The sequence below is a fragment of the Sciurus vulgaris genome, assembly GCF_902686455.1.
Source record: "Sciurus vulgaris genome assembly, chromosome: 1".
Taxonomy (NCBI): Eukaryota; Metazoa; Chordata; class Mammalia; order Rodentia; family Sciuridae; genus Sciurus; species Sciurus vulgaris.
This window is the reverse complement of record NC_136461.1, coordinates 45,660,346-45,687,462: the sequence shown is the minus strand read 5'-3', so window position 1 is coordinate 45,687,462 and position 27,117 is coordinate 45,660,346. Positions and strand designations below refer to the sequence as shown.

At 44.2% G+C, this 27,117-nt stretch overlaps 1 protein-coding gene across 2 annotated transcripts in view; it reads left to right on the top strand.

Moving 5' to 3' along the window:
• Window positions 1–413: 413 nt before the first annotated feature.
• C8B (complement C8 beta chain) overlaps window positions 414–27,117 on the top strand; it is a 39,758-nt gene continuing 13,054 nt past the window's right edge. Inside the window, exons 1-9 of one of the 2 annotated variants that reach the window (XM_079101817.1) lie at window positions 465–701; window positions 6,631–6,787; window positions 12,406–12,547; window positions 14,525–14,666; window positions 15,837–15,969; window positions 17,499–17,696; window positions 22,036–22,276; window positions 25,092–25,220; window positions 26,033–26,196. In XM_079101817.1, coding sequence (XP_078957943.1) covers window positions 604–701; window positions 6,631–6,787; window positions 12,406–12,547; window positions 14,525–14,666; window positions 15,837–15,969; window positions 17,499–17,696; window positions 22,036–22,276; window positions 25,092–25,220; window positions 26,033–26,196 — 1,404 coding nt within the window. In that variant the 5' untranslated portion in view covers window positions 465–603. Of the gene's footprint in view, window positions 702–6,630; window positions 6,788–12,405; window positions 12,548–14,524; window positions 14,667–15,836; window positions 15,970–17,498; window positions 17,697–22,035; window positions 22,277–25,091; window positions 25,221–26,032; window positions 26,197–27,117 lie in introns of both variants that reach the window. The other variant, XM_079101818.1, reaches the window with a different exon arrangement.

Here is a 27,117-nt window from a genome sequence, read left to right as displayed (position 1 = left end):
AGTAATTTACCCTGGGTCACACAGCTAGTGGATCAAACAGAAAGAACTTGAACTCGGAGAGATGGACTCTATAGACCTCAGCTCAAAATCACATAGCTGAAAAGAGGCAACACTGGAATTCATGGGCCCATGTAACTCCAAATCCTGCATCTACCTAGGGAGAGTGGCTCAGCTCTCAACATGAGCCTCTTCTCAGCACTTGCCATCCACTAACTTATTTAATCCTCACCATTTAGCAGGTGAGGAAATGGGGGCACAGAAGTAAAGGAACTTGGTTAGTAAGCCAGCAAGTGACAGCGAGAGTGTTGGAACCAAGAGCCACAATCCTCACTGCCTCCCTAGCAGCCCACCTCCCTGCAGCTCACCCAAACGCGGTCACACAACAATAAAAACCAGATTGCTGGTCTGCGGAGTTTTCCATCATTTTCTGGGTGTGAATGTCACAGGGGAGTTTCTGTGTGTGCACAGTCTGTGGAGCTTCCCGGCATGGGTGGCCCTGTTTACTCTGCTGAGCTGTTTGTTCTGTGTGGGGACAAGAGTTGACGGTGGCACTCACGGGGCAGCTTTCCATGTCTCTGGGAACCTTTCTGGATCTCCTGACACATGAAGAAAATGGAAACAGGGGCCTGGGCCTGGAGGGCCCGGGCACAGGTGTTTCTTCTCTGTGTTGCCCTGGGTGGTCTCGGTCTGCCTGGCTCCAGGTAAGTGGTGGTTATGAATGCTGGATCCCAGAGCAGGGGACGCGCAGCTGAGTGACGCTTTGCCGCGTGTCTCTGGGCTGAGGAACATCCCTTGAAGCAGTTTGCGTGCTTCTCATAACATAGCATCCACGATTTCCTTCCAATCATTGTGGAACCGAGTGGCTGACTTCAACAAAGCTTTCTGTTGAGAAAGTGACATGTTTAGAAGTATTTTGTCATGCTAAGAAGAATAGGGTACTCGCTCTGTATTCTGAACAAAGCCGTGGTCTGACTGCAAAAGGTTTGTTGGATGTGGGAAAGAGAAGGAAGTCCTCTGAATGATTTTAACATAGGAGAGTGACCCACTCTGCCTGCTTACTGACCCAAAGTCTTGGGGTTCTCGGGTTCCCGGTCACCCACCTTTCTCTGTCACACACACTTCAGGCATTCCTAGCTGTGAAATATTAATGGAGCTATTTCACCATTTTCAGTCCTCGTTAGTAAAATGCACAGCAAGGTAAAGAAAATCGCTTCATAGGATCTTAAACTTGGGCTCCAGTGAAAGAAGACCTGTGACTTGGTAGTTTGGGGACCCTCCCAGTGCAGGAGAAGCCCCTGCTGTGAGATACGGAAGCACTCAGGATGGCAGGCCCCTTGCGAGCACTCCTATAGGAAGGGAGCTGTGGATGCCGTTCCTTTTACTTAGTCCAAATCTGTGACCTGAACATAACCCCTCATTTAATGTGAGGAGAGCCAAGTCCCCTGTTGGACACTCCCTCTGGTCTGAACTTGACTGGCTACTCTGCCCCCAATAGGAACCACCTGGGACCAGGACCGTGAGTCTTCACTACCCATTACACACTCAAAAGCACGGTTCAATGATCAAGACTCAGCTCGGCTAGCTGCCAGGCCTTCCTTGGGTGCACCACACATGCACAGAGAAGCATGATGGGCCCAAGGGATTGTACCTGGAACAGGAGGCTTAAGAAACTGCAGCAAGCTTACCTACAGCACTGTGCCCTGTGCACGACCCCTGGTTGGTACAGAGATGAACACAATACAACAAATTCAGGTTTCCATGGAGAATGCTAACACCTGAGCACATGCTACCTGCACTGTTGCAAGGTGGGGTAGAGGACCACACAGGAAACAAGAGAGGGAGTGCCCAGCTCTCGGGGGCCTGGGGTCTGAGAAGGGAGAACAGCATAGGCAGGAACATGGAGGCATGAGAGAGCCCAGCTTGTTCCAGGGATTCGAGTGTAATTCAGTAGTTGTGAGCATAGACCAAGGTGGAGGACAGGGGATGAGGTGGTGGAGGAGTAAGCAGGAGTCTGATGTGGGCAGAGTTGGGGGACACTGGAGTGCCAGCTGAGGAGCTTGAACCTTATCCTGGAGGCAGTGGAAGTCACCGAAGGGTCTGAAGTGGAGGAGCAAAGCCATCAGAGTTTATAATTAGGAAAGTTCACCCTAAGGTGTGAGGAGCGGGGACTGCACGCTGAGAGAACTTACTAAACCTCACAGCGTGCCACAAGGGGTGTTATTCCTCATTCCCTCTGTGGAAGAACAGACTGAACTCAGAGGAGGAGGGATTCACTCTTATGCAGTGCAGTGAGTCTCTACCCCTTACCTGAACCCAGGCTTAAGGTTCTTGCCCTTTCCCATGGTTCCATCCTGGCAATCCTGGAACCCAGCATGTATTTGAATTTCAGACATCAAAGCAGAAGGAAAGTATTTAGCTCTGAAGCAGAAAATGCTGAGCTCTCCTTTGTATTAGCTAAGAAAGGTTTTCGCTTTTATTTACCTTTGTAACCAGGTCATATGGTCATAAGACCTATTGATTATTACTGATGGCCACAGTGCCAGGCAATTTTACACATGACCTCTCATCCCCACAGCTGTTCCAAGTAGGTGCTGTTGTTCACAGTTGTACAGAGAAGAAAACTGAGGCCTAGAGAGATAATGTAACTGTTCTAGGGTTACTCCCTGACTACATAGTAGAAAATGGATTCAAATCCAGTTTCAGAGGGATCCAGGGTTACTCCCTGACCACATAGTAGAAAATGGATTCTAAATCCAGTTTCAGAGGGATCCGGTTTCAAACCCCCCATATGCCCTCTGCATTTTTCGGTCCCATTCAAATACATATGAATGTATTTACCCTCTCCACCTGCCTCATGTAGCAGTCTTGCTGGACTCCCATGTCATTTCTCTATCTCTGGGCCACACATTTGTTGCCTTGAGATGTTGCTTTAAATTTCGTGTCTGTAACAGCAAAGGACAGAGAGAAAAGAAATTGAAAACCTGCCACCCAGAAGCTGCCCACTTCTGGCAAACAGGAAGGAGGTTGTTTGCAAAGGGGATACAGCAGCCTAACAAATTGTGTGTGACAAGAAAGTTGTTGTGTCAGGGCATTTTTACAGAAAGCCAAAAGATATTGATGCACCCCATCCATATAAGCTGATGACTTGAAATTTACTGCTGACCTAATCCTGCTCTACTTGATGGATCCATCTTTATTTTGATCAGAGATGCCTGTTTAGAAAGAGAGAGGGAGACCTGGACCCAGCGAGATATGTCATAATGCTGGCAACCGCATTCCCTGCGCCCCGAGGAAAGGAACATTCTTGCCAGCTCTTAAGTAGGGAGCACATGTTCAAGATCTTTTTCAAGGGTGTTTAGTGTAGTTTTGCTTGCAATTGCAAAAGCACTGAGAAAATATAAATGTTCCTCAAAAAGAAAAAGAATAAATTAAAAGCAATAGATGTCCCAGGATAAAATGTCAGGATAAAAGAAATGAAATTGGTCTTATGAATCACCATGGAGAGGCCTCAGAAATGTATCGTTGATGGGCAGAAGCAAGTTGCAGAATCATATGCACAATATGAGACGAGGTGCCAAAAGCTATTCTATATATAGTGGATATTTGGGAAAATATTTAAAAGAGACTAGAAGGATCCACACCAAATTTCCATAATAAAGGCCCTCTCCAAAGAGGAGAGAAAGGGAACCAGGGCTAGTGCGAGTCACATACATTCAATTTATAGGGATTTAAATGTTATAAACAAAAGACAAAAAAAAAAAAAAGTGTGCCCCAAAATTAGCCATTATCAATTGGAATGTGAGTACAGGGGTGTTTAGGATTTTATTTTTTGTACTTTTGTAGGCATGTTTAATTTTTCAAAGTTAGGTACATACAGAGGATTTTGAATGACAGAAGTCAAGCCAGTTGGTTAAAATGTCCTTCTGTCTTGTTTGCATAGAAATTCTTTGGGTGAAAAGCAAGTATATATAACCTTACTGAGGTCCCAACTGGACCCATCCATTATGGGGTTCCATGCTATTCCCAGGAATTAAAGTTGCGATTGAATGCTGGCTTTTCTTTCAGATTTGCATTTTTGTAGCACTAATAAACCACATGCATCTTATCTAACGTAATTTACAAACATACTATTTATTCAGCTGATTACTTCATTATATTGCCACTCCATAATGAAAATTGGGTGCAAACATGAGAGATCTGGTGCTTATAACGACTCCTTACCAAGTTCCTTCTGTAAGTGATCATCTTGCCCATTAACAGGCTTTCAAATCTCAGGAAGGAAAATAATTGTGACTTTTAATAGCTAGTGTGTACATTACTTATCCACTCAGTCTTGACTGTGGCCCAGAGTTAGTTTGATAGTTGCAAAAAAACACAATGTAACTGTTTTGTACTTGAAATAGGAAGAGGGTACCCTGCAGAGCTGTCAAATACATACTAAAGAGAAGCCAAATCACAGACAATATTGTTTTGTCAAACGTGGGCAAATTAGTAGATAGGAGCCCATTCCGAGACCCCCTACTGGTGTGCAGCATCCGGCCTCAAGTAACCATTTTAAAGTATCCACCTGTGGTTTCCAGTAGTCTTTGACCTTTCCTTAAAGATCCAACTTTACTAGGCAATTGATTTTTGCTGGTCTCTGGGGCAGTCATGGAGATGGATTTCACTGTAGTTAATATTACCCTCTTTTTAGGGCTTTTGCCAACTGAGAATGTATTGTTAATGACCTTGTCTGGAGTGACACCCTGTGTAGGAGATGGTGGAGGTGTGATCCTCTCCCTAATGACTCAATCTTGGACCCAGGGATGACAGGCCTTACAGAGAGGTTGGAGGGGTGGCTGGAGCAGATGTTGGACCCCTTTCCTTGCAGACAGCATGTGGGCAACTGGCAAAGTGCATGCCCTAGATCCAAACAGTCTCACATCCCAACAATACCGCATACCACCATGCCACTGTCCCTCTGGGCCATTCCCCACATCTGCCCAGGTGCTGGTGTTCTGCAGCTGCCTTCTAGCACTGCTGTGAGGACAGAGTAAGTCAGTACACATGAATACCTGGTCCAGTGGGTGACATGCACATCGTGGCTGCTTGGCATGATTCTGTTGTTTTTTTCCTTATTGTCTCCTTTTCAGGCTTGAAAAGGAACACAAATTAAAAAGACTCTATGATGTAATGCACTCTTTCAGTTGGGAGGGAAAAATTCTAAGGCTCCCTTTATTACAAATGGGGCCACTGGAGACTTAGGCAGAACACATAAGGAGTGGGTTCATTCACCTGTGTCCCACTGTGTGCCAGGAACTCAACAAAAGCATCGCCTAATCTTCTAGGTGTCCTTCAGGTCTCCTGCAGTTTGCTCTGCAGACATGGCTCTGCCTGTCTTCTGTCCCTTCACCCCTGACTCACCTCCACAGGTTCCTAGGATCTTGACAGCCGAACCTTCCTGGTTTGCCATGGTCCAGGTCCTCAAGGCCCGTTCTTGCCCTGCATCTCCCCTCAAAAGCAGCCTCATCCTCTCCCTCAGCTTTGCAAGATCAGATGGGTCCTCAGGCACAGATTTCTCCTCCTGAGTTCCCAACCTGCATGGGAACCACGTACTGAATGTGTCTATAGTTACGTGCCTTGGGCACCTGGAACTCTGCACACCTCAGCCATCTTCACTGGGGCTTCTCCTTTTTTTCCTGCATTACCCACCTGACTAACACTCGAACTGGAAGCCTCGTCAACCTAAGCTCTTTCCTGTCTCTGCCCCGCTGCCCCATCCAGTTATCTGATATTTTCTACCCATTGCCCTGATAACTATCCACCCACCCTCTCTCCCCCAGCTGTTGCTGCAGCTCAGGTTCACAACACTCACTGACTCGCATCTGCTACCCCGCAGCCCAGCTCTCCCTCCCCCTAGCGGGCTGGCACAGGTCCTCAAGCATGGCTCTGGCCATGGCGACTCCAAAACCTTGCTTACAGGGTAAAGCCCCATAGCGCAAAGACATACGACATGTTCTTCTCATCTTACTCTAAGACAAAATGAATTCCAGAGGCAGAGTCTGTGGCATATTTCCCTGTATCCCCCATAGCACAATACTCTGAATATTGTTTGTCCTCGGCAGATGTTTCATAGACTCTTCGCATGAACTGACACCTCAAAGACCATCTAGTGCAAACCTCTCATTTTCAGTAGGATAAAACAGAGGCTTAGAGGTGGGGAGTGAATTGCTGAGGATCACATCTAACTATATTCCCTGCACGATAGAGTTTGTAAAGTGCTTTCCCATAGACTATCATTTTTATTCTAAGAAATAGCCTTATGAGGTAGATAGGATTAACCCCATCACATAGATGAGAAAAGGGAAGGTCTAACCCATTGAAAAACAGACTGAGATCACCCAACTGCTTAATGGGCTGTCTTTCCATTTAAGTTCAGTACTCTTTTGGCCATGGCTAGCCATAATGTCAGGAATTTACTGGGTGCTCAATAAATATTTGTTGGATGAATTAGCTTGTACTGGATGATCAACTAAGAGCCTTGTATATACGAACAAATATAGAGTTACTGGGTGGATGGATAGATGACTGGAGGTGTATGTGTTCCCTTCTGTACTTAATACTATTCTTCCATGATGACTTCTTTTTTAGAAGTGAAAGGTTGTGTCCCCTTGAATCAAGTACAGTCAACAGGAGTCTTGCTAAGAGCAGACAGATGCGGAGTGTGGATGTCCCCCTGATGCCTATTGATTGTGAACTGTCCAGCTGGTCCTCCTGGACTGCTTGTGACCCCTGTCAGAAGAAAAGGGTAAGAGCCCAGACTCGGGGGAGGTCTGCTTCCTGGAGCCCTGGCCCTCTGCGAAACTGGCCAAGGAACTGCCAGTTGTGCCTGGGACATCGTGCACCCTCAAGAAGGTTCACTGATTTAGTCAATGGGGCTTTCCCCACCGGGTTTTCAAGTGAAAGCAATCAGTCTTTCTTTGGTCCTTCAGCATTTTCCAAGCACATCTGTTCTTACAGTTTCCTAGTTAGACTTCCTGTCTCCAACCTTCTTTCTCAATCCATCTTTCATGGTGCAGCCAGGGAAACCTAAGTCTGGCCTGTCTTTCCCCAGCTCAGAATCATTCAAAGTCTACACCATAGCCCTGAGGATCAGGATCGACTGGTGTTAACCTAACCTGGCCTGTATCTCCATACAATATCCCCACCCAGCACCCTGAACACATGCATTCCTCTCACCACCCCACTCTCTGTACTTCTTTCATGCTGCTTTCCCAGCCAGGAGTGGCATCTCCCATGTCCTTCCCTGGCCTGCCCTTGCTCAGGGCCACCTCTTTGGAGAAACCTTCCATGACTGCTCCTTGGTCCCACCTCCAGTTAGATAGAGCAATCTTTGCAAGCATCAGTAGGTCCCATTACCGTGTGTCCTAGCACTTCTCACACTATGGTGTTATTATTAACCTTCACTAACCAGTAATCTTGTAAAGACTTGTTCAATTCTGTGCCTTAAGTGTGCAGTCCAATGTCTGCAAATAGGTGCTTCATAAATGTTCGTTATTTGAGCTCATTCTATTTTGTGACATCTTGGCAAGGGAGCAGAATTGGTTGTTATCTTTTTTGTTAGACAGATATTTAAACAGAGATTCATCAGGTAAGTGACTTTCGGGGTCCCCAAGTAGTAAATGCAAACCTGGAATTCAGGCCACTGGCTCCTTCTCTACTTTTCTCCCCATAAAATCACACAGTCTACAGTTTTTTGCCCTTCAGTCTCCCTTGTCCTGGGAGGGCAGACACAGAATCCCAGCTCTGAGAACAGAAGATGTGTTAGAGCAAAGAGAATGGTTGCTGTGTCCCTGGCTACTTGGGAAACCAAACCTGTCATGGATAGCACTCTAAAGAGGCTGTGGAAGTAGGCCTGAGACAATTACACAGTTAATTGGATCAATGGGGAGAGCCAGGCAGGATCATTCCATTCCCAGAGTAGGTTTTCTTGCTGAAGTTATCAACATTGATCCAATTATCTGGATAATTGCTTCATCGGCTCCATAAACCAGGAAGACACAGCATGAGCCAGCCAGCCGGAGCTTCACACTCCAAATTTGCTGCAGACTCCCATGGCCAGACCTCATTCCTAGCTGCAGGGTCACCAGCTGCGGGCTCTACAAAACCTCTCAGCCTGGACTCAAGGTGTATTCTTTCCATCATTTCCACACTCCTCAAGCCCACTTGGCTTTCTGGCAGTCTTCTCTTGTGTGTGTTGGATTTTATTTTATGCTTATTTTTAAATTGACACTTAATACTTGTAGTTTTATGGAGTACTATAACTTGATACATGTATTATAATCCATTCAGGGTAATTAGCATTTCCATCTCCTCAGACATAATAATTTCTGTGTGTTGATGCATTGGGAATACTCACACTCTTCTCTCTTGGTTTTCTTGAACTGCAGAAGTAATGGTTGTAGATTATAACCACCTACTGTGCTATAAAACCTTAGAACTCCTTTCTCCCTCTAACTGTGCTTTGTTCCACTATCCATCCTCTCTCATCTCCCTCCCCTCTACTCTTTCCAGTCTCTAGTCTACTCTTTACTTTTATGTGATTGACTTTGTAAGCTTCCCTGCATAAGTGAGAACATGTATTTGTCCTTCTGTGCCTGGCTTCTGTGACACCTAACAATGTCCTCCAGTTCCTTCCATGTTGCTGCAAATGACAGGACTTCATCCTTTTTATGGCTTAATAATATTTCATTGTGATTCACACCACATTTTTAAAAATCCACTCCCCTGTTGACAGACCTATTGGTTGATTCCTTGTCTTGGCTGTAGCAAGGTAATAAATGTGGGTATGCAAGTATCTCTTTGATATTATGATTTCCTTTTCTTTGGATATATATGCAGTATTGAGATTGCTGGGTCAGATGGTAGCTCTATTTTCAGTTTCTGAGGAACCACCATGCTATTTTCCATAGGCTATACTAATTTACATTCCCGCCAACAGTGTTTAAGAGTGTATAAGAGTTCCTCGTTCTCTGAATATCACTGCGTATCATCATTTGAGAAATACCTGTACAGATCACTTGCACATTTTGAAGTCAGATGATTTGGGTCTGTTTTGCTGTTGACTTGTTTTAGTTCCTTACATATTCTGGACATTAACCCCTTGTCAGATGAACAGATTGCAAATATTTTCTTCTGTTCCGTAGTTTGTCTTTTAACACTGCTGATTTTTTTTTCCATTGCTGTGCAGAAATTTCTGAGTTTGATACAATCCCATTTATCTAGTTTTGCTTTGGTTACCTGTACTTTTGAAGTCTTATTTTAAAAATTCTTTATCTATACCAATATCCCATTAAGTGTTTCCCCTGTGTTTTTTCTAGTAGTGTCATAGTTTAGGGTCTTACTTTCAGGTCCTTGACACATGTTGAGTTTTGTATGTGATGAGAGAGGGGAGTCTAGTATCATTCTCTTGCATATGTACATCCAGTTGTCCTGACATTATTTTGTTAAAGAGACCTTTCTCCAATGAATGCTCTTGGTGCCTTTGCTGAGAATCTGTAGGTTGTGTGTGGATTCACTTCCAGATTCTCTACTCTGCTCTGCTCCAGTGGTATATGTGTCTGTTTTTATTCCACCACCATGCCTTCTTGTTACTATAGCTTTGTGGTGTGTTTTGAAGTCAGGTATTGTGATGCCTCCAGTTTTGTTCTTTTCACTCAGAATTGCTTTCATTATTTGAGGTATTTTGTGATGCTATATAAATTTTGTGCTGTTTTTCTAGTTCTTTAAAGAACATCATTGGTATTTTGATGGGGATTACATTGAACCTCTAGGTCACTTTGGAGAGCTTGGACACTTTGTCAGTATTGATTCTTCCAACCCATGAGCATGAACTATTTTGTGTCCTTTCAGAATTTTCAATTTTGTGTCTTCTTATAATATTTATTATAGATAGATTTCACTTCCTTGGTTAAATTTATTACTAACTATTTTATATTTTGTGGATATTGGGAACGATTGCTTTTAAATTTATTTTTCAGCCTATTTGCTATTGGAAGATAAAAATGCTGCTGTTTTTTGTATATTGATCTGTATCTTGAAACTTTACTGAGTTTATCAGTTCCAACAGTGTTTTGGTGGAGACTTTAGGGTTTTCCACATATAACATCATATCACCTGCAAGCAGATCATTTGATTTCCTTCTTTCCAATTTTTACGTCTTTCTCCTGTCTCATTGCTCTGGCAATGACTTCCAGTACCATGTTGAATAGGAGTGGTAAAATTGGACATCTTGTTTTGCTCCAGTCTTAGAAGAAATGCTTCCAGCTTGTCCCCATTTGGCAAAACGTCAGCTTTGGGATTGTCATACACGGCTTTTATTGTGTTTAGGCATGATCCTTTTCTGTGTCTAACTTGTTGAGAGGTTTTTTCTCACAGTCTTCTTTGTAGGTCTTATCCCTGTCCTGAAAGGCTCTGCCTTCCAGGAAGGACAACCCTCTGGAAGTAAAATGGAGCATGGGTGATTATCCATATTTCTTTTTTGGATTTCCAGAGCCACGAGTACAGATGCCATATAAGTAACAATTAGACCTTGATAAATATCATTGTGTAGAGGGACTATGTTATGGTTTGGACACAAAGCATCCCCCAAAAGCTCATGTGTGAAACATCGTAAGAAAGTTTAGAGGTGAAATGATTGGGTGTGAAAGTCTTTTTTTTTTTTTTTTTTTCCCCTGTGGTGCTGGGCATTGAACCTGGGGGCCTTGTGCATGCGAGACAAGCACTCTACCAACTGAGCTATCTCCCCAGCCCTGAAAGTCTTTATACAATCAGTGAATTAGTACCCTGATGGGGATTGACTGAATTGTAATTACCAGGTAGGGTGTGGCTGGAGGAGGTGGGTCATTGGAAGACAAGCCTTTGAGATTTATATTTTGTAAGTGGTGAGTGGAGTCTCTCTCTCTCCTTCTGGTGTGATGTCTTGAGCTGCTTCTCTCCACCACACTCTTCCACCATGATGTTCAGCCTCACCTCAAACCCCAAAGAATGGAGTTGGCCATCTGTGGACTGAGACCTCTTCCTCTTCTAATTGTTCTTGTCAGGTCTTTTAGTCACGGCAGTGAGAAAGCTGACTAAAACAGGCTGCTATCCTGGTTTGCCCCCCTTTGGGGCCACAATCTTGATTCCAACCAACATTTGGGAACCACCCAAATCCGATCACTTTGTTCCCCTTTTAAGTCCATCTTACCAGGCTGGGGTCCCTGAGTGACCTGCCCCTGCCTTCATGTCCCTCCAGCTTGCCTGCTCTCTCTCTCTCTGGCTCTCTTCTTTCCAGTCATGGTGAATGCTTTGCCCAGTTTTGATTTTGTTTGTTCATTTTGTCTCTCAGCTTTGCTCCAACAATTCTCCCACCCAGACTGTTCTCCGCCCTCACACCCACTCCCCATGGCCGCCTAACATTCCTCCCCAGCTTCCTCGTTTCAGTCTGGAGGTCACTTATTCTAAATCCTCCACCACCCTCATTTTGCACTGGGGACCCCATATAAGCACAGAGAGCACTCTGAATCTCCCTGTGATGCTCCCATCACACCATGCTGTCACTGCCTGGGGCCCATCATCACCACCACCACGGTGCCAAAGGCAGGTCAGAGGACATCATTATGATGAAAAACCTACCAACAAGCAAACAAGCAAAAGTGACAACTACCTTTTTAAACAAATAGTTCAATCAATATTTTTGGAATAAATGAATAAGAAGGTAGAGCTAGAGCAAAATTGACTGCTAAAAATCATTAATAATAAAAGAAAAATAACTACAAGAAACCAAGCGCCTACTATAGCTCAGACAAACATAATGAGATTGAAACTATATATTAAGTTTAGATTCAGTAACTGTACATTTAGGTAATTTATTATTCCCAGTTTACAGATGAGTAAATTGAGGTTTGCAAAGGTTAAGTTACTTGCCTGATACCACAACTAGAAAGTTCCAGTCAGTTGTGGCTGCAAAGCATGTGCATTTTCATTTATAATATATTGATGCCTTAAGGAATAAATGAGTCTGTGTTAACTCACTGAAGTAATTAAACTGAGTTTATGTTTTGTTATTGAACTGGATTCATGAATTCACTTACTAACTTTTGTTGCTAAAGCCCGTGCTTCTTCTAATTTAGCAAATCTTAAGTGATCACGGCAGAAACAGATTGAAGACAAGGCACCCGCCCTCAGACAGTTCCCAGTCTAGCAGGGGAAAGACTCAGTGAACAGATCTTTTAGGACAGACAAGGACAGGGAGAACAGTGACAAGAGGATTCCATGCTCTCCTGGAACCCACGTTCTGGCTGGGCACCCATCTGCATAAGTCTCCCTTGTCTTCTGAGTTCCCTGAATCCTGCCATTGGTTCAACCAGCTCCTCTCTGCTACAGTACAGGCATGCCTACCTCGTCCAGCCTGCTCAGTTCGGTGGGGAGCCGTGTGACTTCTCTGACAAGGAGGTTGAAGACTGTGTTACCAGCAGACCATGCAGAAGTCAAGTGCGATGCGAGGGCTTTGTGTGTGCACAGACTGGTATGAACGGGCATGGGAGCAGGAGGGGAAATCTGGAGAAGGAGACGAAGGCTCATGATGATGGAGGGACAGGCCATGAGTAGTGCTCATGACCCGGGTCATGGGACAGGTCAGGAGGACTCCTTGTCCTCAAATCTCTTACTTCCTTTTACATGGATTATTTCTTGGAAAACAAAACAAAACAAAACAAAAAAAACCTCTGTAATGTACTTGTCATTATTATCCCAATTTTACAACCTAAGAAATCGAGACTCAAAGAGGGTGGCTTGCCCAAGATCACATAGCAGGTAAGTGAAAGAGCTGAAGTTAGAAATTCGGGGCTTCTGTGTATATTCACTGATATCAAAAGTATATGTGCTAATGTCAGAAATCCTGGATCAGGTCTTATTTTGACTTTGTGATCTAGAAGTCACTTAACCTTTTTGCACTTTGGTTCCCTCAATAGAAAATCGAGGGTGATGTTAATACCTTACGGATCTATTATCAGCATCCAAGGACATACTGGACATAAAATGTGCAGACTGTTAACTCTGCTAGCTCTCCCAGAGCCCTACGTTTGGGTACAATGTGGCCAAATGTGAAACAATTAGGGTGATCAGTTTCACTTTTCTCTGAAAAGCATCCTTGGAGAGACAGTCCCAGGCACTTACATTTCTGCATCACCAAGTCCAGAATAATCCCCAACACATGATATAACCATAAAAATTCTTGATTATTAGAAAGAATGAAAGAAAATAAGCAGGAGAAAAAGACAAAAAGAAGGAAGGAACTCACAAATGAGTACCTATCCACTGCAGAATTAGGTAAGAACTTGTCTTTCCAACTTAATTAATTTAATTAATTCAAATAAATATAGGTCTCCCTATTTCTCCAAGTCTCTGGAAAAAATAAGGACTCTGACCTAAATTATCTAGATGGGAGTTGCAGCTCTCTATATTCATTGTACCCAGGTGGATTGTGCTTCAAGATCTTCCAAAAAAGAGATAGGGATTCTTAGAGCAGTTTCTAGGGTTTATTGCAAATGCAAAATTCCATCTAATAAATCTGGGAGACTTTTTTCAGTGTATCCATGGACTCATTATTATGGTCAATGTTCCATGATTCTGGCCAGAGTCATAATGGATTTTCATTAAGGCTTTAGTTTAAATGCCTTGTAAGAAACATTTGAAGACCAAATTGTTATTTTTCTGCCTTTAACATGCCAAAAACATTGGTTAAAAATGACCTGATACATCCAAGGAAACAAGGCCACCTATCTATATTTATCCCCCAACAAAAAACAAATAAGAAAGGACGTTAAGTCAGTAGGATAAAAAAATTTACAGGAAGCAAAAGTGATGAATTTTTCATAGTCCAAATGGCTATGGTGCAGAAGGTATTGCAGGTTAGGGGAAAGAATTCATGATTTAACTGGTAAAGGTTCTAGTCCTGCTGCAAATATTCACTAGCAATGTGTACTTCACCCACAGAACACACTGGCAGTAGTCATGCTACCACTTTCACAGTACCTACATGGGTCAATACAGTTTCAGGTACTGACTGAAGTTCCCAGCAACCTTACGGGATAGGTAGGGTGACTTCAACATTTCACAGAAGAGGAAACCGAGGCAGGGAAGTTCAGGAGCCCAGGTGGATGTTTGCAGGACCCGCCAAGCCCACCTCTTCCCAGTCTCATGGAAAGAAGGCCAGTCTGCCTCCCATCTGGACACTCGGTCCCACTTCTCAGGCTCTTGGCTGTTTCCACCTTCCCCTGACAGAGTGGTTCCACGCAACCTTCCCGCCGTGCTTTCCGAATGAATACATCGCTGACCTCTTTGGGGAGGGTGGTGGCGAGACCTCATCGGTGCCATTACCAACCTGCCCTGATACATGAGAACTAATCAGAACAGACGTGCAAGGCCCTGCCCTCTGTCTGGAACCCGGCAGTGCTTCTCACTCCGCAGCCACGTGATGGCGGCAATCCTTTCTCCACCCCAGGGAGGTGTGTCAACCGCAGACTTCTTTGCAATGGGGACAATGACTGCGGAGACCAGTCAGATGAGGCAAACTGTAGAAGAATTTATAAAAAATGTCAGCATGAAATGGACCAATATTGGGCAATTGACAGTCTGGCCAGTGGGTAAGTTATTATCTTTTTTCACTATGTAGATAGGAAGGCCCCAAATTAAATGGAAACCTGGAAAATAGAGAAGGAAGGAACTGAAATAAACGGTTTCTAGCTTACCTTTCTGAAAAAAAAAAAAAAAAAAAAAAAAGAAGAAGGCCATAATGTAAACGGGTGCCTCTGGCTACTCTCTGGAGACAGTTCCGAGTGGCTGCAGAAGCATGTCCCACGGACAGACTTGGGACATGGGAGGACCAACTTAGCAACACTGTACAAAGAAAGCACTCAGGCTGCTTCCAGGCTGGGGATGAACCTTCTCTTCACACCCACAATGTGACTGTGTCGGCTGCTTTCTAAGCCTCCCCTCCCCCCACCCACCCCGCTCAGTCCTACTGACAACACACAGGTAGGTTTCCTCCGTAGGCCTCCACTTCCACCAGCCTAGAGGACAGGCTCCTAAGTGGTCAGTGAGGGAATGAATTTCCAGGATGTGCCTTTAATCAGTGTGTTTTCCAAGTTTCTGGGGATCTCTAAGTTGGCCCAATCCTCTGGTGAGGTCAGAAGAGCCAGGTCACATGGGACCGAATGAGCCTGGCACTCACCATCCTTTCTTGCCACCTTCTGTAGCCTCTGAGTCTGCAGGTGGAAGGGTGAGGGCTTCCTGTCGCACACATCATTGTAAGTGATGCACCGTGGGAAAGGGAACAGGGACCCTCAGTGAAATTCTTCCCCTTAACCAAAAATCAGATCTCAGTTCCCAAGGATTGTCATCAGAGTGACACTCTTCATTTGGGAGTGGTAGACTCCTCTCAAGACCACCTTACCTCACCTTCCTTTCAAATAAGGAAATTCAGACTTTGCCAAGTTAAGTAAGCTCCAGGGCCACACAGCAAGAGGGCAGCAGAGTGGACATTCAAAGCCAGCCGTGGGGTCCAACCAGGTCCTGTAGGAAGGGACAGGAAGGAGCAGAGGAGGCAGGGACAGAGCAAGTGTCTCCAAGTGTCTGGGGACTAGGACATGCAGGTGTGGCTTAGGGGGCCGGAGGGGAAGCTGGAAAGCGGGTCTGACTAGGTATGGAGGGCCTCAGGGTGCCTGAGGAGTTTTCTGTTTCCCTGAGGACGGTATCCCGGTGAGCTCTCGCAGCCTGAAATCTCACCTTCCCACCCTTTCTGTGCCTTCCTTCAGGATAAATCTGTTCACAGACAGTTTGGAGGGTCCAGTTCTCGATCACAGGTATTATGCTGGTGGATGCTCCCCACACTATATCCTGAACACCAAGTTTAGGAAGCCCTACAACGTGGAAAGCTACACCCCCCAGGTAAGGAACAGCCCACAGGGCAGGGAGGGAGCACTGGACCAAGACCTGCAGCCTCTAGCTGTGTGACCTTGCACACATCACTCTCTTTGAACTCAGTTTCTTCTTGTGTAAAGTGGTTGTTCCCTGCCTCAGGACACTGGGCTGAGGGTGACGTGCCATGTGCAGTATGGTAGCAGTGGTAAGGGCAAAGAGCAGCGACCTACCAACAGCTACCCTGAAGGCAGAGGCAAAGCTTAGGACCTGGAGTCACTCAGGCTTGGTGGCTCATTCACTTGCCACCCATTTTCCTACCTTTGACTTGGGAGTTGCTCTGCTTGCAAAAAGGGGAGGAGTCCAAGAATGTGTGCACGCATTTAGCCCAGCACCTGGTTTAATGGTGGGTCCGCACTGTTACAAAGTCCTTGCCTATGAAAACAAGCAGTATTCCAAACATTTCAAATTGTAAAATGCTACACAATCCAAGCATTCGTTTATGATTCACTGTGCCCAACTCGAAGCACAGCTCACAGAGTGGGGTTTAGAATAGACTGTGTTACTGCCACACACACTGCCGTCTGCCATCAGACGGGAGCACGGTTGGTCCCAGGCTTACCTTACACTAAGCTCCTTTCCCACTCTGGGCCTGTGTCCTCAGAAGGCTGGACTAGAGGATCTCGGTGGCAATCTTCATTTCCAAAGCTGCACAATTCTGAAGGTTAGCTACTCCCTCCCTCCTCCTTCTTTTCTCCTGTCTCCCAGCTCCTGAAACTTACTGGCCAAAAAAGAAGAAACTTGCCTAGGGCCAGACACACCCCCCACCGAGGTACCCAGTCTACTCTTCCTCTTTCAAGAGAGAGCCCTTGGAGAAGTCGCTCATTACACAGGTTCAAACAGGTCCTAGGCCAGGCAGGACACATTAGTCCCATCTGTCCCAGCAGGAGCTTCCTGAGGCTCCATTGCTTTTCCTGTTGGCTCATCTTTGCATGAGCCCACAGGTTTGCAGTGAGTAATACAAAAGCTTCAACATTTTTTTTTCACCAAATCTAACTCATTTTTTATGGGAAATATTATAGCACAGCACATTTAATAGGATCAGTCAGAACTGATCTGGGCTATTTCATGTCGGGTAGAGGAATTTTTCCATGCACATTTTGATGCCTACACATTCTTTCACAACACTTGTCCATGCCCCTTGCTCTTGCATCTTCTGATTCAATGACAAGAGCATCATTGCAGTTCCTGGAACATTCCTATCTCCATGCTTGAACCAAACCCACAGCCCAGAATATTCCCCTACATTTCCCAATCAAAAGCCAAATCAAGCACCAACCCCTGTGGATGAACCATAGTACTGAATAGGTCTCTCTCTCTCTCTCCTGCTAAATCAAGAACCCCAAGGGTGGCAACTCAAATTGGCCCTGATTTTTCTGAATTCAGAGCATCTAGTCCAGCTCTAGCACACTGTGGGGGTACAGGGGTGATCTGATGACATGTACTGAAATGATTTGAGTGAAAGGAAATAAAAAGCGTTTTCTTTTCTGTTCTTTTAGACCCAAGGCAAATATGAATTTGCGCTCACAGAATATGAATCCTATTCAGATTTTGAGCACAATGTTGCAGAGAATGAAACTAGCAAATCTAGTTTCAGCTTTGGTTTCAAAATACCTGGCATATTTGAACTTGGCATTAACGAGCAAAGTAATCAAGGCAAAAATTTTATTAGCAGAATCAAACGATTCTCTCATACGGTAAGTACCCATTTGTTGCTTTTAAATTTATATGTGTTCCTTTGAAATTTCATGCACACAGATGTGCCTTCATTCCTCATTACTCCCAGTCCTCACAATCAATGGAATTTCTGTTGTCCTGAAAATTATTTGTAAGCAAATAACTCGGTGTTACAGAAACTATTTAGAAATGTGGAGAAAAGCGGCGCTCTGTAATTCTTTCTTTATGGTTTCTAAAAAATGTGCTTATTTATTTATTTTGTTTTGTTTGTTCTTTTTAGATATACATGACAGTAGAGTGTATTTTTACATTTTATATGTACATGGAGTATAACTTATTCTAATTAGGATCCCATTCTTGTGGTTGTACATGATGTGGAATTTCAGTGGTCATGTATTTATAGATAAACAGAGGGCAGTTATGTCAGATTCATTTTACTGTCTTTCCTATCCCCATCCCCCTCGCTTCCCTTCATTCCTCTTTGTATAAGCCAATGAACTTCTATTTTTACCCACCTCCCTTATTGTGTGTTAACATTCACTTATCAGAAAGAACATTTGGACTTTGGTTCTTTGGGATTGGCTTATTTCACCTAGCATGATATTCTCCAGTTCCATCCATTTACCAGCAAATGCCATAATTTCATTCTTCTTTATGCTGAGTAATCTTCCATTTGGCATATATACACATTTTCTTTATCCATTCATCTTTTGAAGGGCACCTAGGTTGGTTCTGTAGCTTAGCTACTGTGAATTGAGCTACTATAAACATTGATATGGCTGATTTTAAGTCCTCTGGGTATAGGCCAATGAGTGGGATAACTGGGTTAAATGGGTTCCATTGCAAGTTTTCTGAGGAATCTCCATTGCAGGTTTTCTGAAGAATCTCCATACTGCTTTCCATAGTGGTTAAACCAATTTTTAGTCCCACCAGCCATGTATTAGTGTATCTTTTTCACCACAGCCTCACCAACATTTATTGTTTACTCATATCTTGATAAATGCCATTCTGCCTGGAGTGAGATGGTTTTATTGGTTTTTAATAAGCGTTTTCCTCTGGTTTTCAGTAAGCTTGGAAGATAGCTTTGCCAGACGAAAACACCTTTGGAAACTTTTCAACCACCCCAATTTGACTTCTGTCACAGACACTCAGATTGAAATTCATCTCCCTAATGTCACCCAAGACCTCTTCTCTGACTTCAGGGGGCATTTTGGTGGCCTGGTCACATCGTCACTCCCCTCTTTCTCCTGCTTTCTTCCTGCTCCTTCTCAGTTTCCGTTCTGGGTTTGGCAGCCCTGCCTATTCTTCACTTAACTCCCTCCTTACCCTGCCATGGCCCTGGGTGATCTGCTACTCATGGGCTCCCCTCCAGGGACAAGCCGTGAGCCTTCAACACTGCTTCTCCCCTCTCTGCTAACTCCAGAGCTGCCCTTCCACACTCCTGAGCCCCTCACCTGGCTGCCTTGCCCACACTGCAAAGCAATCCCCACCTACTAAGTTTCAGTCTGTGTTGGTGGCATTGCCCTCTTTGTGCTTTTCCAGACTAAGGACTGCAGGATCATGTTTGACCCTCACTCTGCTCCCTTCCCACATCTGTTGGTCACCCAGTCCTTCGGTTTGTTTGGTTGGTTTTGGTACCGGGGATTGAACCCAGGGGCACTTAACCACTGAACCACATCCCCACTCCTTTTTTTGTACTTTATTAGAGACAAAGTCTCACTGAATTGCTAAGTGCCAAGCTAAGTTGCTGAGGCTGGCTTTGAACTTGAGATCCTCCTGCCTCAGCCTCCCAAATTGTTGGGATTACAGGTGTGCACCACTGCACCTGGCAGTCCTTTCATTTTTTTTACCCTAACTCCCACTACATCTGAATCAGCCCAGGTCCTTTCATCTGCTCCATTGAACAGACTTCCTGTTTCCCAATTTGCTCCTTCCTAGGCATATGCTGCAGAGAGGGGGTTTCCATGCTGCTTCTAACGCTGTCATCTGCTTCCAAAAGTAAAGGGCAAAGTCTGCGCTGGTGGAGGAGGAGGCCCAGGCACGGGGCAGCAGTGGACAGTCTGTTGGAGAAGCAGGTGAAGGCAGAGTGGAAAAATCTTGAGTTCTTTACTCTGATGCAAGACAGTTCATGGGAGAGGAAGGTGCATTTTTATCTCTAGCCACTGAGAATTTTCAACCTGGTCATGATAGGAAAGGAAACGAATCAGAGGGATGTATAGGAGAGATCAAAACTTAAAGACCATGGTGACCCATGGGGAGGGGCTGAGTCCCTGATGCTGAAATACTAGCCAGTAGGAAATGGAGGGTCAACGTTCATTAGACCGTGCTTGCCTTTGCTTCTCTTTCCACACCTTCTGGGTTGTACACTTCTTCAAGACAGAGACTGTCAAGAGTGGCACTTAGTAGGTGCTCAAGCCTGAAATGTTAGCAATGAAGGATAGGACTGAATGAAAGGAACTTGCCTTGCCAGGGGGGAAACAGTGGGTGCCATTCATGTCCCTCGGCCTCTCTCCTCTCCCTCCCCACTCACCTCCCTGTTTAAACTGCCCGTTAGAGGATGCTGACGTTAAGTGAGGCACTGCCCTGGAGCCTTGGGGTCTAGAGATACATATCGCATGATTCTTTTTTCCCATTTAAAACTGAATTTTATTTTTTTAAATTGCACATATTTATGGGGTAGATTAATAATTTGGTACAAATATACAATGCGTAGTGATCAATTTAGGGCCATTAACATTTCCACCTCCTTATAGACTTAGGATTCCATCATTGTGGGAGCCTTCTAACTCCCCTCTGCTCGTTCTCCATAAAATATGTAATCAAGTGCTCTTGCCTGTGTGCTCTGAGGTCAAGTAGGAAAGGGCAACTGCAATGGAGTACACATGCCACCCCACGCTAGGGGGGCTTCCCCGGAGGTTGAGACAAGGGAAAGCAGTGTAAGGCCATCATGAGCAGGATTACATATGATATTTTCAAACAAAAATCTTCGACCTCAAGGATCGATCACACAGGTGGCACCAACCCAAAGTGGAATGGACCGTGGCAGGGCAAGCGTCCTTGTTGGAGTATGGTTTTTGTGTGAGGCTGTGTACAGCCTTTGCCCAAGGTTGTGATTCTGGCAGGGTCTTCTTGATAGTTACCATGACGAGGCAACCATGCACAAGGACCCTGCTTTCCTAACCTCTCCGTTTTATTTATTTATTTTTGTTAAGTTTGACACAATGTGCTTAATCTTGATCCTGAGAACTTTCATAAAGAGGAAATGTGACCTAAAAGATTTGGGGGAGTCATAAACGGCGTACCGAGTCACTACTTGGATAGGCAAGGAAAGGGAAAAAGATGAGTCCTGAGCCACTGGCAGGACTAGAAAGGCGTGAGATCAAGCCAGGAAGCGAGATGGGGCCCCGGGGGGACAGCCACAGGCAGGCCGCAGGGTTGTACAGAGCTGAAGGTTTAAGATTGGAGCAGAAGGTGCCTCACAGATGTTTTCTACCCTTCCCAGGAGAGGGACTTCTCACCACAGGTGCTAGTGATACCTCTTAGATGCTTGAATTTTTTCTGACATCTCCAGCTTTCATTTTCTCCCATACCTCAGTGGACACCAAACTTTTTCTCGAAAGGACCAGACAGGATTTATTTCAGGTTTGTCAGGACACAAGGGTCTCTGTTGCAACTATTCTCCTCTGCCATTGTGTGTTCAGCTGCTACAGAAAATATACAAATTAATGGGCATGGCGGCATTCCAATAAAACTTAATTTACAGAAACAGAAGATTTGGTGCAGGTTGGAGTTTGCCCAGTCCTGCCACACACTGCCATATCTATTCTTCCTAAGGCACCATTTTTACTTTGGTTTTTTTTTTTTTTTTTAATTGTCTATTTTGCAATTGGAGATTGAACCCAGGGCTTTGCAAATGCAAGGCAAACACTTTGCCACTGAGCTACATCCTGGCCCTATCATTTTTACTTTCTTGGGTGGCTTTTCTCCACACACTTCAAAAATCATAAACAAACCGATTTCTTTTTGCAAAGTAGCAAACCTTGCTCTCTTTAGAGCAGCCCTATGGGCCCTGACTGTGCTATGCTGTGCCTGCTTCTGGTTACCCTTCACAGTCCCTTCACAGGGCTCCAGTAAGGAGGTGAGTTAAGAGCAAGCTCTTCCAAGCCCAAAAGGACATCGGAATATTCATGAGAATTGAAAGCTTGTCAAAGAGGCCGTCTTCTCTCAGGTATCCTAAAGGAATCGTAAGAGTGGTGACCCTGCGCCAGGAACATTGGATGGTATTTGTTAAAGTTCATCTTCTCGTTCCAGATTCCTAACTTTAAAGGTCTGGTTTTCCCTTGTTGGTATTTCATTTAGAAAAGTAAGTTTCTGCACGCGCGCTCTGACCTTGAAGGGGCACACTACAAGCTGAAATCCAGAAACCTCATGCTCCATCATGAATTCCTTCAGAGAGTCAAGCTCCTGCCCCTGGAGTACAGCTACGGGGAATACAGAGATCTCTTCCGCGACTTTGGGACCCACTACATCACAGAGGCCGTGCTCGGGGGCATTTATGAATACACACTCATTATGAACCAAGAGGCCATGGAGAGAGCAGGTACACTGCCCAGGGACTGTGGCCTGCCTGACAGGGCACAGCGAGTGACGGGTTGATAGGAAGAGTCTCACAGGAGTGGTTGGGGAAGACCGGAAGTCGTGCTTCCAGTTTTCCTTCTGCCTATTGGACTACACTATCACTGTCACATTTACAGCTTTCTCCTCCTCCTCTTTTGACTTGTTAAGATCAGTCCTGGAAGCCTAGCTCTCTGTCCACTAGTCCTTTTATATTCCTATTCTCTCGGTCCGGTCACATCCAGTCTCATGACTCTAAACACCTTCAACATGCAAATAGCTCCTAATTTATATATCTGACCTGGATCTCGTCCCTGCACCCAACAGCTCATTTTATATTGAAATGTCTGCTTGATATTTCCACTTGAATATCTAACAACCATCACAAACTTAACATGCCCCAAAGAAAACTTTGAGCATACTTTTACAATTTTTCAGACTTCTGAGTGCTCTTAGACCGTCATACTAATTTGATACTCTTGTCTGAAGTGGGTCAGAAAACCATATTAGGTCTGGGGTTGTAGCTCAGTAGTAGAGCATTTGCCTTGCACATAAAAATAAATCAATAAAACACAGGTATTGTGTCCATCTACAACCAAAAAAATATTTTTTTAAAAAGAAACCAAATTATTTAACCTGATAGAATTATCAGAACTATTATCATATAACCTATAATGGTGATAGTCATTTCTGATTTTAGGAACTCCAATTATGGGGACTTTAATTGTTTAATTGAAATTGTTAATATGCAAAATATTTACTTTTAGTTCTTAAATACTACTCGAGCACTTTTTTTTTTTTTTTTTTCTTTTTGGTTCCAGGGATTGAACCCAGGGGCAATTAACCACTGAACCACATACCTAGCCCCTTTTTTATCTTTAATATTTAAAAATTGTTTTGATTCACTGTACACAAATGGGATACAACTTTTCTTTTCTTTGCTTGTACATGAAGTAGAGTCACACTGTTGGTGTAATCATACATGTACATAGGGTAACGATGTTCATCTCATTCCATTATCATTCCGCTCCCCTGCCCTCTCTCCACCCCTCATTTCCCTCTATACAATCCAATGTTCCTACATTCTTACCTTGTAAAAGTATGCACAAATTAAAAAGTTCAGCATTCTAATTTTGCTTAGAAACAACCAGTCTTGTATAATATGAAATCTACTAACTGATGTATAACAATAATAATTTCTATAAATTATCAAATGTATATTTTTTAAAAACTTGCTACTTACAGCAGAAGACTAGCAAACTTCAGGCTGTGGGGAAAATCTAGCCCACCACTGGTTTTGTGAATAAAGTTTTATCAGACAAAAATAGAAAACTTTGAATATTTCCCCCAAGGATGTTCATCCTATAGTCATCCACATCTCAGAAATGATACCAACATCCAATCAGTGTCTGAAGCCTAGAGTCAACCTCAATTATTTTTCTTTCCTTCCAATCTGTTAGTAAGTTCTCTGAGCTTTACCTCCGATTCTGTTTTTACTATTACCACTGTAAGCTCACTCTGGGTCCAGTGCTTCACATTCAAAACTTAATGTGCATGTGAATTATGGACAGGTCTTGGAAGAAGTACATTCTGATTTTGTAGCTTTGGAGTGAGACTTGAAATTCTGCATGTTTAACAAGCTTGAAGATGATTCTGATACTGCTGGTTCACAGATCACACCTTCAGTAACAAGATCTCTGATTATCATTATAGTCTCCCAATTAGTATCCATCCCCCTTCCCTCCATGCAGATATCTGACATCTTTCCAACTGTGGACGTCTCCAGTCTCCATTTTGAGTCCCGCTTTCCAATCCAGTATTCAGTCCTACAGTGAAACCCTCAACTGGTTATGTGAACTTCCCTAGGTCACAAAGACTTTAGGGAAAGAGCCAGGAATTACTTACAAGAGAACATATGGTATATAGTGTAAATTTTTGTCAGCACAACCTCAGTCATGCCAAGATCAGGAGTGCCTTCCTCTATATCCATGGTTCCAAAACTGTAGGGCAATGTATGATTGGTCTCTCTGATGGAGTGACACCAGTGTCCTTCACTAAAGTCACCTCTCCATGAGGTCACACATACATGACCACAGAAGCTCTGTAACATCTGCTAAGGTCTCAGGAGCTTCCTGTTTCCGGAATATGCTTTGGAGAATACTGATCTACGCCAATTTGGCTAGAAACCTAGTGGTGGAAGTTGCTCTTGTCTCCCTGTACCAGCCTCAAAGGGCTGCTGAAATTGCCTTCAAGTTATGTCTGAGATTTCAGCAAGACTAGATGAGAGGATGCCTTGGGGAGAATTAGGGAGGAGGGAAGAAGGAAAGCGCACAAATATGAAGAAAAGTAGAGGAGATTGTCCCCTTTTCTTTGCCAAGTACAATACCAGACATTGTACACACATTTCCTCAATTTATTAGTAACAAGTTTTTCCTATTTTATCAAATATTAGAGAAACATGGGTCAGTGACAGTGACCAGGTTGCAGCAGCCTCCCTCACTGAATCAATTCCTACTGACCTCATAAGGAGTCAAACTCTTAGAGATGACTCTGGAGTTATTCACCTCTTTGAAGGCAAAAAAATCCTAAGTCTTAGGTGGAGGCTGAACCTGGATCTTCATAAAGTCTCTGCTCTACTGCCAGTAGCTACCTGTATTTCTTATCATAAGGGTGGTGACCCATTTCTTCGAAGCCAAGTCCCTATAACATCTGGGAAGGGTTAGGCCTCTTGAGTCATCACAGGGGAAGGGACAGAGTGAATTACCTCTGCAGTCATGAACCTCTTTCCTTGATTCCTTCAGATTATTCTCTTAATGATGTCCATACCTGTACCAAAGAAAATTTCCAAGTTGGTGGTTCCATCAAAGGAGTCTATCTCAAGCTGGGTGTGTCAGAAAATAAATGCAGGGGCATTCTGAATGAAATCAAAGGTAAGGGCAGGGACATGGGACTTTCAAGCTTATAATCATTTCCTCCTGGAACTCCTGGTTCCAGTCTCCTTTTAAGCTAAGCACTGGGTGTATGAAGGCATAAAAATTTCAATTTCAGCAAGAATCTACCCAACAAAAATGCACCAAGCTGTTGTTACGTTGCAAGCTACTTTTGCCAGCTAAGCAGGCAAAAATGAATTAGATTAAAATCCTATCTTCACAGTGCTCATAAGAGGTAAGTGAACAACAAAAGAAGTAATGACATGGCCATATCCAGTGTGGGGCATCAGGGTGGACTTCCTAGAGGAAGGCATATCTGCCTGCCTGCTTGTCTGCTGTCTATCTATCATCTATCTATCTATCTATCTATCTATCTATCTATCTATCTATCATCCATTTACCAATCTATTGTCTCTTTGCCTTTCATCTACCTCCCTCCCTCCTATCTTCCATCTATTTGCCTATCTATTGCCTTCTATCATCTATCTATCTACTATCTATCTTCCATACACTAACTTAGTGACTTGCACTTTTAAATGCTCAAGGTAAATGTCCCTTCCCACCCTATCCCCAGCTTAAACGTCCCTTCCTTGTCCTGCCCCCAGGCTGTGTGATCTGTGACTGGATGAGCTTTCCTTTTGCCCCACGCACAATGCCTCCCTTGCAGGCAGGGGTGTGTCTTGTTCTCCCATGTCTCCCAAGCAAGCCAGTGAATATCACGGTACCCAAATTGTTGGCTGGTGGCAGTAAATTCAAGGTGTAAAAGTGGATGCTCTGGTGACTTACCAGCTTTTCTTGTCCCTTCATTCCAGACAGAAACAAGAGAAGCACCATGGTGGAGGACTTGGTGGTCCTCGTACGAGGAGGGGCAAGTGAGCACATCACTACCCTGGCATACAAGGAGCTGCCAACTGCCGAACTGATGCAGGAGTGGGGAGACGCCGTGCAGTACAACCCAGCCATCACAAAAATCAAGGTACACAGTTGCTCCGCTCACCCTTGCCTCTATCAAAACGCAGCTTCTGGGGGCCCATGACGAGCAGGGCATAGAAGGCAGAGATGGAAACAAGGCAGGCTCTATTCTTGAGGCACATCCTTGACAGCAGAAAATATATCTGGAATGAAACAAGTAGAACACACTGCTCAGTACTACCTAGAGATCCCTGGCTCCCTCTTTGGGCCCCTCAGTGACAAAAGGAAATTAGCCTTCTTAACTTAATATTCTTAAATTAATATTCTTTCCATTTCATCAGTGAGTCACTCTTTCAACCATTTGTTCATTTAAACACTCATCCATTCAACCAACAAATAGTTCCACTCTGATATTACAGGAAGTAAGGAAGGTACTAGAGGAAAACAAAAGATGCCAAGATGTAAAATACAGTCTAGGATCAACAGTAATATACATGCATGGACAGCTATCTCACGAGATAGGATGAGGCATCATGATAGTAACTAGCATGTTCAGAGCACCTACTGCATACATGACATTCAGCCAAGGGCTGTAAGAACATTATTTTCTCTAATTTTTACAATGGTCTACCAGCTAAGTATGCTTACCTCCTTTTGTGACCAATCCAATCAAGGTTGGAGAGGCTGTATCCACTTGCAGTTGCTCAAGAATCTCTGCTAGGTTGAGACAGGAGACTTGGACTTGTTCTCTATTGGTTAGACTTTCCTGTGGGCTTGGTGAAAAAAAATAACCACCTGTCACCCAAACCAGAGGAGTCTGACAGCCTTAAACTGGAAAGACATATGTTAGAACAACACTGTCACACACATCAGCAAAGGTACGTCCTCGCCTGTGGGGACTTCTGCAGGGTACCCTTAGCATGTCTTATAATGCCATCCTTTTCTGCAGTTATTGATGGGCCATTGTCCACCCCCTGGAGAGGCT